Source organism: Neohortaea acidophila, assembly GCF_010093505.1.
Source record: "Neohortaea acidophila strain CBS 113389 unplaced genomic scaffold BDY17scaffold_1, whole genome shotgun sequence".
Lineage (NCBI taxonomy): Eukaryota > Fungi > Ascomycota > Dothideomycetes > Mycosphaerellales > Teratosphaeriaceae > Neohortaea > Neohortaea acidophila.
In genome coordinates, this window is record NW_022985510.1 from 1,186,517 (window position 1) to 1,200,823 (window position 14,307).

Here is a 14,307-nt window from a genome sequence, read left to right on the forward strand (position 1 = left end):
CGAGGGGCTCGCCATAACTACTGCACACAACCAACAAAGCACCTGCATGCCGAGTGGGAAGAGGTGAAGGAGAAACACTCGGTGCGCTCGAAATAGATAGCATGGCAGTCAACAGATTACGAACGGCGCTGGGGACGCCGCGGAAAGGCGAGACGCACGAGCTGCGCGCCGGTCTGGTGTCGCAGTATGCGTACGAGCGCAAAGACTCCATCCAAAAGACCATCATGGCCATGACGCTAGGCAAGGACGTGTCGGTGCTGTTTCCCGATGTGCTCAAGAACATCGCCACCCCCGACCTCGACCAGAAGAAGCTCGTGTACCTCTACCTCATGAACTACGCCAAGTCGCATCCCGACCTTTGCATCCTCGCCGTGAATACTTTTGTGCAAGACTCCGAGGACCCGAACCCCCTCATTCGCGCCCTTGCCATCCGCACCATGGGCTGTATCCGGGTTGAAAAGATGATTGATTACATGGAAGAGCCGCTGCGGAAAACGCTGAAGGACGAGTCGCCGTACGTCCGGAAGACGGCGGCGTTATGCGTCGCTAAGCTCTTTGATCTCAACCCGGCTTTGTGTATCGAGAATGGGTTCTTGGAGACTTTGCAAGAGATGGTGGGCGATTCGAATCCGATGGTCGCGGCCAACTCCGTCACCGCGCTCGCCGAAATTCACGAAGTGGCCCCTGAGACACGCGCTCTCGTCGTGACGAGTCAGATGTTGAAGAAGATGCTTCTGGCTATGAACGAATGCACGGAATGGGGCCGGATCACCGTCCTCAAGACTCTCGCAGACTACCGAGCGTTGGATACCAAGGAAGCCGAGAACATCTGCGAGCGGGTGAGTCCGCAATTCCAGCACGTCAATCCCGCCGTTGTCCTGGCCGCCGTCAAGACAGTCTTCCTGCACATGCAGCACATCGAGAGTCAACAACTTCGCGCCACATATCTGAAGAAGATGGCCCCGCCTCTCGTCACGCTCGTCTCCTCGCAGCCCGAAGTTCAATACGTCGCCCTCCGCAATATCGACCTGCTCCTGCAGAAAGAACCCGGCATTCTCGAAAAGGAGATGCGAGTTTTTTTCTGCAAATACAACGACCCTCCCTACCTCAAACTCACCAAGCTGGAAATCATGGTGCGGATAGCAAACTCCAACAACGTCGACCAATTGCTAGCCGAGCTTAAGGAGTACGCCATGGAAGTCGACATGGATTTTGTGCGGAAGGCGGTGCGAGCCATTGGCCAAGTGGCCATTAAGATTGAAGAGTGTGCCGAGAGGGCGGTCAATGTGCTCCTCGAGTTGATCAACACCAAAGTGGGGTATGTCGTGCAAGAGGTCATTGTGGTCATCAAGGACATCTTCCGGAAGTATCCTGGCTACGAAGGCATCATTCCCACATTATGCTCGTGTATCGACGATTTGGACGAACCGAATGCGCGAGGCAGTCTGATTTGGATTGTTGGGGAGTATGCGGAGAAGATTTCCAACGCCAACGAGATCTTGACCGGTTTCGTGGAGGGATTCAACGAGGAATTCACCCAGGTTTGTTCCTTTCCGATGCCTTTCATCAGCCGGCAAGAAGCTAACCACATCCAGACACAACTCCAAATCCTCACAGCAGTCGTCAAGCTCTTCCTCAAGAAACCCGACGAATCGCAAAGCCTGGTCCAAAGAGTGCTCCAAGCCGCCACGGCTGAAAACGACAACCCCGACATCCGCGACCGCGCATACGTCTACTGGCGCCTGCTCTCCTCCGACCCGCAAATCGCAAAGAACATCGTCCTCTCCGCCCGCCCGCAAATCACCTCCACCATCCCGGTCCTCCCCGCCCCGCTCCTCAATACCCTCCTCCCCAACCTCTCCACCCTGGCCTCTGTCTACCACAAGCCGCCGCAAACCTTCCTCGGCGACGGCCGGAGCTCCGCCCTGCAAGCCGAAGCCCTCGAAGAAGCGAGGGAGAACGCGCGCGAGAATCCCATCGCCGCCGCGGCCGTCACGGCTGCTATTGCGGGCGGCAGCGCGCCGCAGCAAGCCCAGAGCAATGCGGAGAACCTCCTCGATATCGATTTTGACGGCTCGGCGCCTGCTTCGATGCAGAAGGCGCCAGGGCCGGGGGCGTCGGGGTTGGAGGGGCTGGCGGGCACGCCGCAGCGGGTTGCGTCGCCGCAGGTGGGAAGTGGAGGGGGGATGGACGATTTGGCGGGGATGTTTGGTGATGCTGGTGGCAGTGGGGTGAATGGTGGTGGGAGTGCGGACGATATGATAAATGGGTTTGCTGGTTTGGGGGTGAATGGTGGGCAGCAGGGGAGCGCGACGGGTGGGGAGAAGAAGACGAATGAGGATTTGCTGGGGTTGTTTTGAGGGACGAACGGGGTTGGATCGCAGATTCCCAATCAGAGCTACTAGAGTAGGACAGGACATGGCCGTGTGGCAATTATGAGCATCGAAGAAAGACTCGCACGGAGTGAGTCGCGTCAAGGCCCACGCCTTTACGGAGGGACTCATATTCGCGGCAGAAGTCACCCTCCGAGTCTATCTAAGCTGCGGTCTCCGAGAACCATGTCGAACACCAATCCAAACATAGCTTTTCCCCGGCATGCCTCTTCAATTACGTCTGCGAGTCCTTCAAGTCGTCTCGTCCACCTTATACACCAACTTGACTCCACTCACCTTGCCCGCCTTCAACAGCTCCAACCCCTCCAAAACACCCTGCAACCCGCCCTTACCAACTTGCGCAGGATGCACAGAAATCTGCGACGAAGCAAGCAGACGCGTACTCACATCCACAAACCTGTCCCATCCAAAATCATCAGCAATTCCACGAAAACAAGCACCGCGGGCCAACTCACCCCTTTGTAAACTCGAAATCCTCCGGTTTGGCGGGCATCTCCGCGGGCCCGAATTTGAACGCCTCGCCGACGACGGTATAGCCTAAAGTCCACTTGTTCACGACGTCCTCGCGGTCGTGCTTGACCTTGAGGAGGTAGGAGATTTCGCCGCCCTGGGACGAGATGGCGGCGCAGCAGATGGCGGGGGAGGCGCCTTCGGCGATGCAGTCGAGGGCTTTGGTTAGGGTGTTATTGGTGTAGGCGCGGATCTGGAGGGTGTGTGAGGATTGATTGCTGAGAGGGTGTGTCTAGTGTAAGGGAGGAGGGAAACGCACCTTCTCGCCGCACTTGGGATCGTTGTAATCAAACGCCTCCGTGGCGCCGAGCGCTTTGACGAATGGGAAGTTCCTCGGCGAGCAGACAGCAATGATGGGCGAGCAGCCGGAGTGCAGCGCGTACTGCAGCGCCAGCGAGCCTGTAGCCGTACTCGCGCCGTAGATCAACAGGGGATAGCCGGCCGATTTCCCGCTTCCGGGCAGCGGCAGCTCGAGGCTTTGATACAGCGCTTGGCCGCAGGTGATGACGCCGACGCCGAGCGTGCACGCTTCTTCGAAGCTGGTGTTGTCAGGGATGCGGAGCTGGACGTCGCCTTTGGCTACGCAGTATCTGGCGGGTGGAGAGGGTTAGGATTGGACGTGATGGGGATGGGTGGAGCGTGCGTGGGAGGACGGACTCGCCGAATACGCCGTCCTCCGGCTCGACTGCGTTCCCTCCGTGGCAGAAGCCGGCTATTCTGTCTTTTACGCCGGACGGTAGACATCAGAGCAGGTTCAATGGGTTGGAATGCGGGAAGACTCGATGACTTACCTCCCTTCTTCCACTCCTTCGTCACCTTGGACCCCACCTCTTCCACCACGCCAGCATAGTCGCAGCCGAGCGTGCAGCCGGGGGTAGAGAGCGCTTCGCTATCGCGATGCTTCCTGTAATTCACATGAGGTTATGCTCGAGTCTTTCCACGGATGTTCGCGCGAAAATCCCAACTCACCAATCAGTGGGATTCAACGCAACACTAGACAACAACAGCAGTGAGCATGGTGTTTTATCTAAAAGACACACGTCAATTGCTCACCACTTGACTTTGACCAAAACATAATCATCGCGCAGCCGAGGAACGGGCACGTCTTGAATCTCAGCCTTGCCTCGCGAGACGATTTTGATCGCTTTCATGGTCTGGGGCGGCATTGTGCAATAGAGTCTCGATGGAATTTCAGTCGTGGATCGGACTTCGAGTCTGAGGGTTTGAGTAGAGAAGAGTTGGGATGGTATTCTGTTGCAGCATTGAAGGATTACTGAGCGGATATGTAAGCGTGGGTGGATCGCGGTGCGATGACCCTGTGACGCCAAGTGGGGTCCGACGAAGGTGAAGGATGAAGTGACATCTGCTTCCCTGCAGTGCATGTGGTTGATGGACTGACTAATCTCAATGGTGCAAGTGCATGGGATGAGAGAGATACAGACGGGTGAGACTGCATTGATTGTCAAATCACGTAGGTAGGTTGAATTGGAGTAGTTCAGAAATAGTAGCTTAGGTATACGACACAATCATGTTAAACACCAACCAGAAGAATCGTGAGTCCGAATATAACGCCACGGCAAAATTCACATGTTCCATGTCTCCCTTCGTGTCACCTCGTAGGACGCTCCTCTCCCTTCCCTCCATCCTCCTCTTACCGCTTCGGTGGCGCAGAGGGCGGCGAGTACACGTTCTGATACGGCGGCTGCATCTCCACATTGTCATTGCGACCGTAATAGCCCTGGTACGAGGGCGGAGGAGCGGCGTAGGTGTTGTTGCCGTAGTTGTTGTTCGGGGCGTAGTAGGGGGTGTTGGAGAAGTTCTCGGGCGGAGGGGCGTTCGCATGGTGGCGGCCGCCAGCTCCTGGCACCCAGCCAGTACCGCGGTAGGGCGCGTAGCCCATCTTTCTGCGACGGCGCGCGGAGATGCAGCTGTGGGGGATAGCGGTGTTAGTGTGGATGCGCGCAAGACGGTGGACGTGGCTGGTGGCAAGACTCACGCGAAGAGGAAGAAGATGAGAATGGCGGCGGCGATGACGCAGCCGAGCACTACCCATCGCGCCCATGAGTCCCAAGGGCTGTAGCAGTTGCCGAAACTATCGTATCCATATCCGCATCTGCGAGGAAGGGCCATATTGTTAGTTGTCGTGTGACGAGTGGAGGGAGGGAAGGCTGCTGTCGCACGGGAGGGACGTACTCGCTATAGAAGCGCTTCTCGAGAAGGTTCGTCGTCGATGCCATGGCGCTTGGCGTGGTCTTGGAGTCGGGCGCAGTGGTGGTGTAATGCCGAGTTTTGGCAGGGGTTGGCAGGCTTGGAGGGCGTTTTATGGGGTGTAGAAGCAGGAGAGATGGATGACGTGGAAGAAGGGCGATTTGAGGTATTTGATGTGGAGAGAGGCGAAAGCTTGGTGCCAGTTAGCGCGCCGCCGCCTTATGCACAGCCACCGATTTGTTCGGGGCGTAGTCTGTCAATATACCTTGTGCTCTGCCGCTTTGCTTGACTTGTGGTGGGGAGGGTGTGCAGACGTCTACCGCGCTGGAGAGGTAATACCGGAAGAATATGACTATGAGTGCCGCTTGGAGGAGATTGGGGATGCTGCTTTGACAGGATGGAAAGAGTGAAGCCGCGTTCGCAGTGTTCGAGAGCAGGCCGCTGTCTTTTGCTGCGCCTCGGCGGTAGAGCGCCAACGCGTCATCCACCCAGCTGCGTCGCCTTCTTCACGCGCTAGCCCGATTAGGCCTGAAGTGAAGTTGACAGCTTCATGCACGCCTGCGAGGTGTGAAGAACAATAAATTACGAGAATTACTCCTCGATGCTTCCCAGCAAACACCTATACCTTTGCTTCCAATCGTAGCTGTTCCTGCATCTCTTCCTCTCCGAGAGATCGACGAGGGCAACAACAGCTACATGAGCACTTCCCGTCCATTGCTGGCGCTTAGTCTTCTCTCCTGAACTCTTGCCATCGAGTCGATAGCTGCCGATGAACGCCCCCCAAGAACCCATCTCGTCTTTATCATCGCCCTCGTCAGAGTATGTCGAGCGTCGTGCGTAGGAACATTGCTGAGTCGTAAGACCATCGTCGAAGCCGGCCGTCTCATTCATTCGCATGCCTTCATCAAGCCCCTATTTGTTGGCCCGAGCAATCAACCACTTCATCACCGCGTCCAGATTCGTCTCCTCTTTGGCGCTGATGCCGAAACAGCTGACCTCGCGATGATCGATGAGCTTGAGATTGAGCTGTTCGATGAGTTGGTCGACGTCCAGGTGGTCGGGTATGTCAGACTTGTTGCCCAGCACCAACAGAGCGATGCCCTCCATCGACGGTTTGCTGAGCAGGTCGTGAAGCTCCTCCTTGGCCACTGGTATCGCCTCCCTGTCGGCAGAGTCCACGATGAACCTGAGAGCGAGAATCAACGACGCGCTTTAGCCAAGGTTCACTCCGTGCCTCCACTTACACAATTGCATTCACACCACGACAATACCGCTCCCACATGGTGCGGAATCGAGGTTGGCCGCCGATGTCCCAGCTGTCAAAAACCGTCAGTCCCAGCCGCGCAGCGCATAGAGAAAGGCGTGTGGAAAATATACCATTTCAGGGTGACATGACCTTGCTGGACACGCTTCATGTTGAAGCCTACCGTCGGTATTGAGCTAGTACGGGATCAGTGAGTGAGCAGACACGGGGGGCCTTGGTCCGGATGGTACGCACTCGATGGTAAACTCTCCACCCTGCGCGACATTGTCAGACTCGGGGTACGGCAGAAAACAGGAGGGCGGGGAAAGCCTCACCGCCAATACCCTCAGCAACGATGTCTTGCCGGCGTTTTGAAGTCCAATCATCGTCACATCCAGCTCCTTGGACCTGTGTCACTGCGTCAGCATACGAGTAGTCACAGCACGGCGAACACTACGGGGCTTGCGATGGCGGGACGATGTTCCCTTACCAGAATAGGCTCATAAGGAAATTATAAATCCGCTTGAACATGCCGGGGGCCATGTTGAAATGATGAACCACCGGATGGTGTTGCGTTCACCACTGGTTCCAAGGGCAGCGTGGTTTGATCACAGCTAGTCGTTGTCCTTGATTGATAGTAAAGGCGGCAAATCCCCGTTCAATCCAGCGGTTTCCACGGCAGTAGTAAGGCTATCGACCAAGAAGACGAAAGACACGAGGTAGGCGGTGTATTAAAGCCTCCAGTTCTATCGATAAAATTCGCAGGAGAGCCTGCAGGGATGCGGTCGACAAGTCAGGCGGAGGCAGACGCAAAAGTGATGTCGGAGAGGGGACTGTATTAGCGGGAAGAAGTGGCTGGCGACCTGGATGCAGTCCTGATGTACCCTTCACCGGTCGGGAGTGGGACTTGCTGCAGGCGCCTGTGCGAGTGTGATGGCATGCGCGTGCAGGTGACGGTGTCGCCCGACGTCAACCAACCCAGAGTCCGGCACTTCTGTCTCGCCACGACTTTTGGCCGGCGTCCGCCTGCAAGTGGCCGGCTTATCGATAAGCTTCGACGTCGGGTGAACTTTTTGGTGAAATTTCTCGGGGACGCATTTGAAGATTAGACGGACCGGTCGCGATGTGCAGGGAACGATTCAACGCCATCTCATCGCGGGACCAGTGAGATTAGGAACACATCTTGTCAACATGGCGCCCGCGCGCATCGAACCGCAGACGGACTGGTCCACCGACTACGAGACTCAAAAGCGACATCAACTCTTCCGCAACCCCCCTTCCGACAAGACTGCATACCCGGCTCTGGCTGAGGCAATCCGGCCGCATGTTGAGTCCTTTGACGCTGTATTCGCTCCGCATGGCCAATTACATCATGCGCTCAAAGATATCGGCACCAAAACCTTTCTCGAACCCGACTCTGGGACTGGACTACGCAACCGAGTGCAGGTGCGAGTACGCGAACTCTTCCTCGACCGTAGTGTTTTGCCTCCCTCCAACAAACTCGAAGGCCGGAAGCGAGAGATCTTACCCGTGGAATGCCGAGAGAGACATGTCACGTACCGCGGGAGATTCCGAGGCCGGCTGGAGTGGCGCGTCAACGATGGCGAGTGGAAGGAGTCGCTCCGCGAGTTTGGCCATCTTCCCATCATGCTGCGATCAAATCGATGTCATCTGCAAGGCTTGTCACCTCGCGAGCTCGTCAACCGGAGGGAAGAAACAGAGGAACTTGGCGGCTACTTCATTGTCAACGGCATCGAAAAGTTGATTCGCATGCTCATTGTCAATCGGCGAAACTTTCCCGCCGCCATCATTCGGCCTTCTTTCAAGGGCAGAGGCTCGACTTACACCGAGTTTGGCGTCCAGATTCGCTCTGTCCGACGCGATCAAACATCCCAGACCAATGTGCTTCACTATCTCAATGACGGCAACATTGTTTTCCGGTTCTCGTGGAGGAAGAATGAGTACTTGGTGCCGGTGATGATGATCCTGAAAGCCCTCGTCGAGACGAACGACCGGGAGATCTACGAAGGCATCCTCGGCCAGGCGACGAAGAAGGGCGAGGAGACCAAGCAGTTCGTTGCGGAGCGAGTCGAGCTGCTCTTACGGAATTACAAGAGCTCCAACCTGCACAACCGAACGGCCTCGCTGGACTGGCTGGGATCCAAATTCCGAGTAGTGCTTGGAGTTCACGAAGACATGAGCGATGAGGAAGCTGGCATGCAATTCCTCAGCAAGATCGTCCTGCCTCATCTTGAGTCCGGCGATGTGGCTCACCGCGATGCCGACAAATTCAGAATGCTGCTCTTCATGATCCAAAAGCTGTATGCTCTGGTTGCCGGCGACTGCGCAGTCGACAATCCCGATGCTGTGCAAAATCAGGAGATTCTACTGCCCGGAGCGTTGTACGGCATGATCATAAAAGAGCGCGTCGACGAGTGGCTTGCGTCCATTGGCATGCGGCTTCGAGAGTGGTCACAGGGTACCCAGCGGCCCAGCTTCACCAGCAGCGAGTTCGAGAAGGAATTCTTGTCCAAAGTGCTTCGCAAGACCAACGAAAACATTGGACAATCCCTCGACTACTTTCTCTCCACCGGCAACCTCGTCAGCCCCAGCGGTCTCGACCTTCAGCAGGTCTCGGGCTTCACCGTTGTGGCCGAGAAGATCAACTTCTATCGATTCATCAGTCATTTCCGCATGGTACATCGCGGCAGCTTCTTTGCCCAACTCAAAACCACCACCGTTAGGAAGCTGCTCCCGGAGAGCTGGGGCTTCCTCTGCCCCGTCCATACCCCCGATGGAGCTCCGTGTGGACTACTGAACCATCTCGCCCATCGGTGCAAAGTCACTACCGCTCCCTCAGAGGCCTCGGCTCTTCCCCAACTCCTTTCCCAGCTCGGAGTAGAGGGCACATCACGGATAGCAACGTCAGACGACAATCTCACCGTACAACTTGACGGCCGCATCCTGGGCGTATGCAGCCGCAAACAGGCCAAAATCATCAGCGACACCCTGCGCTACTGGAAAGTCGAGGGCTCGCACGGCGTGCCACTGGAACTCGAGATCGGCTTAGTTATGCCGTCCAACGCTGGCCAGTATCCCGGCTTATACCTCTTCACATCTTCTGCACGCATGCTGCGGCCGGTCAAATACCTTCCGCTCGACAAGGTGGACTATGTGGGCTCCTTTGAGCAGCCCTTCATGTCGGTGGCGTGTACTGGGCCGGAAATTCAGTCCGGCGATTCGACCCACGCTGAGTACACGCCTACCAACATGCTGTCGATCGTTGCCAATCAGACACCTTTCTCTGATTTCAATCAATCGCCGCGCAACATGTATCAATGTCAGATGGGCAAGCAATCCATGGGCACGCCCGGGACAGCCCTGAAGTACCGAACCGACAACAAACTCTACCGATTACAGTCCGGGCAGACACCCGTTGTCAGGCCGCCGCTTCACAATCAGTACGGGCTCGACAATTTCCCCAATGGCACCAATGCCGTTGTTGCCGTGATTTCATACACCGGCTACGACATGGACGACGCTATGATTCTCAACAAGTCCGCGCACGAGAGAGGTTTTGGGCATGGAACTATCTACAAGACCAAGAAGATTGACCTGAGCGAGGACAACAAGCAGAGTCGCGGCCGCAGTGCCGGTGTGACGAGTATGTTTGGTTTCGCACCTAACAGCCTTGTCAAAGCCCAGTGGCGAAGTACCCTCGACGATGACGGGTTTGCAGCGATTGGACTGAAGGTCAAGGAAGGAGACATCATTGCCGCCTCGCATAGTGTGTCCTGGGATCCGTTGGCGGGGGATAATGGCGAGTACGTCAACAGGGATAACATCACCCATCTACACCGCTACAAGGAGCCCGAAGAAGGCTTTATCGAGGAGATCAAGTTGATTGGGAATGAAAATGGCAACGACGAACCCTGCCAAGCCATCAGCATCCGCATTCGAATCCCTCGATCACCGGTCATTGGAGACAAGTTCTCTTCTCGCCACGGCCAGAAGGGAGTGTGTTCTCAAAAGTGGCCTGCAATCGACATGCCCTTTACAGAATCGGGCATGCAGCCAGATGTCATCATCAATCCGCACGCCTTTCCGTCACGAATGACAATCGGCATGTTTGTGGAGTCTCTCGCGGGCAAGAGCGGAGCATTACACGGCCTGGCGCAGGACAGCACGCCGTTCCGGTTCAAAGACAAGGCGGGAGAAACGGCAGTCGAGCACTTCGGGCATCAGCTGAAGCGAGCGGGCTACAACTACTACGGCAACGAGCCTATGTACTCCGGGATTACAGGTGAAGAATTGGCGGCAGACATCTACGTTGGAGTGGTGTACTACCAAAGACTACGACACATGGTCAACGACAAGTTCCAAGTGCGCACAACCGGGCCGGTGACGCCATTGACGGGCCAGCCGATCAAGGGCAGAGCGAAGGGAGGCGGTATCCGAGTGGGAGAGATGGAGAGAGATTCGCTCATTGCGCACGGCACAGCTTTCCTGTTGCAGGACCGTCTACTCAATTGCAGCGACTACACCAAGGCGTGGATCTGTCGCTCCTGCGGCTCCTTCTTGTCCGTGCAGCCGAGCGTGTCGCAGTTCAATCGGAAGCGTCTGGCGGAAGGCGGACAGATGAGGTGTAAGCGGTGCAGTAGGAAGGTCCAGCCGGCGGATTCTAAAGTGGAGTGTTGGGAGGACGCGAAGGGGGAGAAGTGGTATGGAGGCGAGGATGTCACTTTGACTGCCGTGCCGGGCGTGTTGCGGTATTTGGATGTCGAGCTGGCGGCTATGGGGATTCGGATGAAGTTTGATGTGGGGCCGTGAGGGCTGGGTTAGGTAGATGTGAAAAACCTGTTCAAATGCCCACCTATTGTGAGTTTGCTATTGTTGGTTTGGTGACCTTTGAAGTGAAGTGAATGAGCAGCACGTGCAGCCTTGGCCAAACATTTTGCGGGGCGGGCGCGCTTCCGAACTTCGACTTCACACCTTCCACTCTCTCACTCTCCACGCTCTCCCACTCACTCCCGCCTTTCATTCACTCTTTCATCCTCTCGCGGCACCCACATCCTCCTCTGGCTTCACGCGCCTTCACGGCGGTGCCAGCGGTCTCGGTCTGCGCTACACCTTCCTTCCCCACACGAGCTGCGCACCACCACCCCCCTCCTTCCCCCCATTCTCAAGCACCGCACCTCTGCCACCCCAGCACACACTCGATACGCCACACGGCAGACTTCACACTCCTCCGCACAAAATGGCGCAACAGCCAGGCAACGCGCCGCAACAAGGCACCGTGCCGCTCATCAAACCCTCGCAAATCGATGGCCTCCCAGTCCTCGGCCCCGAGCAGAAAGCAAAGTACAAAGCCGGGCTCAGCAACCTCTGGCAGGTGCTTGAATCCTCGCCGCAAGGCAGCGCCGCGTACAGCGAGGCCGAGAGCAAGATCCGCGCCGCGAGCATGCAGTTGATGCAGGCTATTAGCAAGGGTCGCCCTGGCTCTGCTGGTGCTGCTGGTGCTGCTGGTGGACCTGGTCAGCCTGGCGCGGGACAGCAGAGACCACAGCCCGGTGCGATGAATCAGCAGCAGCAACAGCAACAGCAACAACAACAACAACCGCAGGCAGGAGGGGCGGCGCAGCGTCCGCAGGGCATGCAACAGCCGGCGGGAGGTCAGCAGGGTCCTGGGATGCTGGACGCAACGAAACGAGAACTTGCCAGCATTACCATCAACCTTCCACCCCAAGTCGCTCAGAGTAACGACCCGAACGTCGCTGGCAACTTCCGTCGGACATGGCTCAATCGCGCTACCCAAGTGCTCACACGAAGAGACTCTGCAAGAACACGGGGTTCGCAGCTGCAGAAGCTGCGCGACAGCGGGCAGGGCGGCACTGCACAGCAGATCCACGCGGAGATGGAGAAGTGCAAGCAGGACATGCAGGCCGCGCATCAAGAGTGGGAGCAACTCAAGCAGAACAACATGCGCTTCGCGCAGCAAAACCCCGTTCAAAATTCGTCGCAGGGTGCCCAGCCCATGAACCCCGGGGCGCCGCAGGGTCAGGGCGACGTCAATCAACAAAGTACAGCCATGTCACCTGCCCAACAGGCAGGCGGCTTCCAAAATCAAGTCGCCCCTTCACCGCAGCAGCAGGCGGCGTCGAACCAGCAACAGACGCCGCAGAGCGCAACACAGTCCCAGCCTCCGCAGAATCTCCCGCAGTCAAATAACAATCTTTCGCAGCAGCCTAACCAGCAGAGGCCCCAGATGAATGCTCAGCAAATCGCCCAAGCACAACAAAATATGCTCAATCAGCAACAGCAGCAGCAGCGTCAGAACATGATGGCGGCGGGAATGCAAGGCGCGAACCAACAACAAATGCCACAGCAACAGCCTCAGCAACAGCAACAGCAACGTCCACAGCCCCCGCAGCCTTTGAGCCATCAAGCTGCCATGTCGCAAGCTAGTTTCGCTCGTCAAGAATCCGCTCAACAGCAGCAGATGCGACAGCAGCAACAGCAGCCACAACAGGCACAGCAAGGACAACAATCCCAGCAACAACCGCAACAACAGCCGCAACAAGACCAGCAGCAACAACCCCAACAGCAACCACCGCCCCAAATGCCAATGATGCCCCACACCTCCGGCTTCAATCAAACCCCAACCCAACCCAGCCAGACTCCCACCTCCGCCCACCCGCAAGGCATGGGCTCCACCAAATTCCCCATCCCCAAACAACTCAACCTCGACGCCCGCACGCAGGGCCCCGTCCAAGGCCCAGCATCGCGCCCCACCCTCTCCAACGCAGGCATGATGGGCCAACCCGCGCTCCAGCGCGCCGCGCAATTCACCCTCGAAGGCGAAGGCGACCGCGTACTCTCGAAGCGCAAACTCGACGAGCTCGTGCGCCAAGTCACCGGCTCGACGGAAGGCGCGCTCACGCCCGAAGTCGAGGAGGCGGTGCTCACGCTCGCGGACGACTTTCTCGACAACGTCGTCACGGGCGCGTGTCGCCTGGCGAAGATCCGCAATTCCCAGACGCTCGATATCCGCGATTTGCAGATTGTGTTGGAGCGGAATTATGGCATTCGCATCCCTGGGTATAGTTTGGATGAGACGCGGACGGTGCGCAAGTTTCAGCCCGCTGAGGGGTGGAGGAGTAAGATGCAGGCTGTGCAGGCGGGGAAGGTGATGGGGGCTAGTCAGGGGAAGGATGTGTGAGTGTTGGCATGAGAGTTGGAAGCGATTACGGTATTCATGATCTTGGGAGCGGGCGATGGGTATGCATTTCTATAGGAGATAGCTTACATGAATTGGAGTGCATTGGTATGCATGTCGTCCAGCCTGCCTCTCTCACTTCCTCCAGTCGAACGGCAATGGCTGTTGCATACCCCCGCGGTGCCTTTAACGATATCGGCGGTGGGGAGATGTTCCAGTCTGCCCGGTGGGTACGATTCCTCGACTGTCGCTTTGATTCGTATCGTGCGGCCAACTTGGCCCCTCTCACTTCCCTCAGTCGAACCTCAAAGACCGTTCGCCATCCCCGCATCGCCTTCAACAATGTGAGCATCAAGGAGATGTTTCTGCCTTGCATCGCTGACCGGCGGCCTCGACGCTGGGAAAAATGGTGTTGGGCGTTGTCTCTGAACCCGGCCGCTCCTCGTCGCGTCTGCTGGTCAGGCATGTCTCGCTGCCTTTGCTCGGCGAGTTAAAGGGGGCGACTGTCGCTGTAGAGCCTGGCTCGCTGTTTCTTTTGCCGAGAGTGGCCATAGCGGCCAAGGCCCGATTGTCGATGCCTGACGGCATGAAATGACAAGTCCGACAAGACTTTTGAACTGGTGGACGCGGAAGAGTAAATCTGAGATGGAGCACTTTGGAATTCCATTTCAGTATCATCAGCTCCTAAAATGCTCAGGGCTCATGCTTGATCTTCCCCCCCCCCCCCCCCCCCCCCC

At 57.0% G+C, this 14,307-nt stretch overlaps 7 protein-coding genes across 7 annotated transcripts in view; 3 read left to right on the top strand and 4 right to left on the bottom strand.

The window, feature by feature from the left end:
* Positions 1–101: 101 nt before the first annotated feature.
* Positions 102–2,360, top strand: BDY17DRAFT_244941 (adaptin N terminal region-domain-containing protein; the record flags this gene model as incomplete). The annotated part of the gene is made up of 2 exons (XM_033730581.1): positions 102–1,541; positions 1,596–2,360. The coding sequence occupies 2 exons, from the start codon at positions 102–104 to the stop codon at positions 2,358–2,360; spliced, it is 2,205 nt and encodes a 734-aa protein (XP_033594081.1).
* Positions 2,361–2,624: 264 nt separating this feature from the next.
* On the bottom strand, positions 2,625–4,069 carry BDY17DRAFT_320051 (putative zinc-binding oxidoreductase ToxD; the record flags this gene model as incomplete). Its single annotated transcript, XM_033736376.1, has 7 exons — positions 2,625–2,790; positions 2,849–3,096; positions 3,163–3,493; positions 3,561–3,615; positions 3,695–3,807; positions 3,873–3,896; positions 3,957–4,069. 7 exons carry the CDS (start codon positions 4,067–4,069, stop codon positions 2,625–2,627), a joined length of 1,050 nt encoding a protein of 349 aa, XP_033594082.1.
* Positions 4,070–4,364: 295 nt separating this feature from the next.
* BDY17DRAFT_289117 (chitin synthesis regulation, resistance to congo red-domain-containing protein) lies at positions 4,365–5,523 on the bottom strand. Its single transcript, XM_033732300.1, has 3 exons — positions 5,377–5,523; positions 4,900–5,303; positions 4,365–4,831 (listed from the first exon to the last, which is right to left on the bottom strand). Exons 2-3 carry the CDS (start codon positions 5,031–5,033, stop codon positions 4,555–4,557), a joined length of 411 nt encoding a protein of 136 aa, XP_033594083.1. The 5' UTR covers positions 5,034–5,303; positions 5,377–5,523; the 3' UTR covers positions 4,365–4,554.
* On the bottom strand, positions 5,524–7,299 carry BDY17DRAFT_289124 (ras small GTPase). The gene is made up of 6 exons (XM_033732301.1): positions 6,845–7,299; positions 6,690–6,762; positions 6,610–6,629; positions 6,489–6,551; positions 6,356–6,427; positions 5,524–6,297 (listed from the first exon to the last, which is right to left on the bottom strand). Exons 1-6 carry the CDS (start codon positions 6,895–6,897, stop codon positions 6,024–6,026), a joined length of 555 nt encoding a protein of 184 aa, XP_033594084.1. The 5' UTR covers positions 6,898–7,299; the 3' UTR covers positions 5,524–6,023.
* A 150-nt stretch (positions 7,300–7,449) lies between these two features.
* Positions 7,450–11,225, top strand: BDY17DRAFT_289126 (DNA-directed RNA polymerase I). Its single transcript, XM_033732302.1, has one exon. The coding sequence runs from the start codon at positions 7,546–7,548 to the stop codon at positions 11,182–11,184; it is 3,639 nt and encodes a 1,212-aa protein (XP_033594085.1). The 5' UTR covers positions 7,450–7,545; the 3' UTR covers positions 11,185–11,225.
* Positions 11,226–11,354: 129 nt separating this feature from the next.
* On the top strand, positions 11,355–13,685 carry BDY17DRAFT_289127 (transcription initiation factor TFIID subunit A-domain-containing protein). The gene has a single exon (XM_033732303.1). The coding sequence runs from the start codon at positions 11,612–11,614 to the stop codon at positions 13,571–13,573; it is 1,962 nt and encodes a 653-aa protein (XP_033594086.1). The 5' UTR covers positions 11,355–11,611; the 3' UTR covers positions 13,574–13,685.
* Positions 13,686–14,304: 619 nt separating this feature from the next.
* BDY17DRAFT_289130 (uncharacterized protein) overlaps positions 14,305–14,307 on the bottom strand; it is a 1,728-nt gene continuing 1,725 nt past the window's right edge. The window contains exon 3 of the mRNA XM_033732304.1: positions 14,305–14,307. This exon is cut by the window's right edge and continues 474 nt beyond it. The gene's annotated coding sequence lies outside the window, so the exon portion shown is untranslated.

Bases quoted from the DNA above. Each gene is read 5' to 3' on its own strand.
- BDY17DRAFT_289117 (XM_033732300.1), bottom strand. From the start codon at position 5,033: ATGGCCCTTCCTCGCAGATGCGGATATGGATACGATAGTTTCGGCAAC. The intron at 4,832-4,899 runs GTGAGTCTTGCC...TATCCCCCACAG, and splicing joins CTCATCTTCTTCCTCTTCGC to CTGCATCTCCGCGCGCCGTC.
- BDY17DRAFT_289124 (XM_033732301.1), bottom strand. From the start codon at position 6,897: ATGGCCCCCGGCATGTTCAAGCGGATTTATAATTTCCTTATGAGCCTA. The intron at 6,763-6,844 runs GTAAGGGAACAT...GCAGTGACACAG, and splicing joins TTCCTTATGAGCCTATTCTG to GTCCAAGGAGCTGGATGTGA. The intron at 6,552-6,609 runs GTGCGTACCATC...ATCCCGTACTAG, and splicing joins GGTGGAGAGTTTACCATCGA to CTCAATACCGACGGTAGGCT.
- BDY17DRAFT_289126 (XM_033732302.1), top strand. From the start codon at position 7,546: ATGGCGCCCGCGCGCATCGAACCGCAGACGGACTGGTCCACCGACTAC.
- BDY17DRAFT_289127 (XM_033732303.1), top strand. From the start codon at position 11,612: ATGGCGCAACAGCCAGGCAACGCGCCGCAACAAGGCACCGTGCCGCTC.